Raw genomic sequence first — 1,838 nt, 5'->3', positions numbered from 1 at the left:
AAAAAAAAACAATCAGTTCCTGAAATTCTTACTTCTTCTTTCTGATCCTCTGTCATCTGGCTAAGGCAAGATGTGAAAAGGGATGTTTGGCAAACGTGTTTATGAGAACAGTGTACTCTCATCTCCCTTGGAAGGTTTTAGGTCTTCTGCTGGCTCGCCGTCCAATCCCAGATTCAGCCATGTCAACCACAGACATTATCTGGGTGAGTGGATATTTTTAAAGTTTAGTTATTAATTTAAATTAGTTATTTAGTTGTTATGCATAATTGTTCATTAGGAAACACAAAGTGTTACCTGAACCTTATCCAAAAGCAAGTCTCTTTTTTTTTTTTAATTACCCAGTTCTTTGAAAGATATTGATGAGTTTTGTATCTCTGTCTTCTCACAGGACTATGATTATTATGAAAATGCGACAGAAGCTGTTGCAGCCCCGTGCTTAGAGGAAGACATCTATGGTTTTGCAGAAAAGTACTCCCCTGTAGTATACAGCCTGGTGTTCGTCTTGGCAGTTGTTGGCAACGTGCTGGTGCTGTGTGTGATCAGACGCTACAGAATCTCTCAGAGTAGTGGAGCTTGTGCCTTTTCCTTAACAGACACCTTCCTCCTTCACCTGGCCATTTCAGACCTTCTTCTGGCCTTCACTCTGCCCCTGTTTGCAGTGCAATGGGCTCACCACTGGATGTTCGGCTTGGCTGTTTGTAAGATCTCTGGTGCTCTCTTCTCCCTAAACCGGTACAGTGGCATCCTCTTCCTGGCCTGCATCAGCTTTGACAGATACCTGGCAATCGTTCATGCCATCAGCTCAAGTTGGAAACGAAGCACATGCCATGCTCAGTTTGCATGTGCCATCATCTGGGCAGTCTGTCTGGGCTTGAGTGGAATTGACATTTACTTTAAACAAGTGGTGATGATAGACCTTGTCGGTCAGCAGAGGGGGCCCGTGTGCCAGGTGTGGTTCACTGAAAACACTTTACAGTGGCAGGTGGGGCTGAAGTTTGTCAGTGTAGTGCTGGGCTTTGGGGTTCCCCTCCTAGTTATGCTCTACTGCTACATCCGGATCTTCAGGTCTCTGTGCAATGCCTCTCGCCGCCAAAAGCGCAAGTCTCTCCGCCTCATCATCTCCTTAGTGTCTGTATTTGTAATCTGTTGGGCTCCATACACCTGCTTCCAGCTGGCAGATAGTCTGCTAAGGCTGGGTGTGTTAAGTGCATCCTGTGAGCTTGGCTATGTGCTTGACGTTGGAACTCTGATCACTGAAAGTCTGGGGCTGTCACACTGTGCCCTCAATCCTCTGCTGTACGGCTTTGTAGGAGTGAAATTCAGGCGGGAGCTAGTCAGAATGTGTAAGGGGCTACTGGGACAGAGGAGCTGGCTGGCAATGGAAGGGTGGCGAGAGCGAAGGCTTAGAAAAGCCACGGGATCGTTCAGTTCTGCAGAGAGTGAAAACACCTCGTATTCTGTCATGGTGTGATTTTAGTCAGAGATACATAAAGAGAAAGGAAGATGAAAATATATTTTTGTGGTTTTGGGTGTGAAGCTTGTATAGTAAAGTGAGGTGAAAACTGAAATAAAATGTTCTCAAAAATATTTGCTACATGTTATTGGTGCTTTTTTGGAAGTGTGCAGTTTGTATTCTTTTGATTTCTTTTGTGTGTGACACGAGCCATGGAGTAAAACGATTGCAAAATGCTGATGTTGTCACAAAATATTTCTTGCTAACTTACTGTGAAAATTTTTGATTTCCACATTTCTAAAAAGCTTGATCAGCAGTATTGGGTAACGTTTACGTCAGAGTCAGATCTCATGTATTTATTCCCAGTAGATTGTAAATTTTTAAA

General features: G+C 43.9%; 1 protein-coding gene across 1 annotated transcript; it reads left to right on the top strand.

Annotated features, from left to right (window-relative positions):
* Positions 1-79: 79 nt before the first annotated feature.
* cxcr3.2 (chemokine (C-X-C motif) receptor 3, tandem duplicate 2) lies at positions 80-1,831 on the top strand. The gene is made up of 2 exons (XM_005736190.1): positions 80-203; positions 389-1,831. The coding sequence occupies exons 1-2, from the start codon at positions 102-104 to the stop codon at positions 1,469-1,471; spliced, it is 1,185 nt and encodes a 394-aa protein (XP_005736247.1). The 5' UTR covers positions 80-101; the 3' UTR covers positions 1,472-1,831.
* Positions 1,832-1,838: the final 7 nt, after the last annotated feature.

Source organism: Pundamilia nyererei, unplaced genomic scaffold (genome assembly GCF_000239375.1).
Source record: "Pundamilia nyererei isolate P.nyererei 1_Seehausen unplaced genomic scaffold, PunNye1.0 scaffold00067, whole genome shotgun sequence".
Lineage (NCBI taxonomy): Eukaryota > Metazoa > Chordata > Actinopteri > Cichliformes > Cichlidae > Pundamilia > Pundamilia nyererei.
The sequence above is the reverse complement of the archived record's forward strand: the minus strand, read 5'-3'. Positions and strand labels throughout refer to the sequence as shown.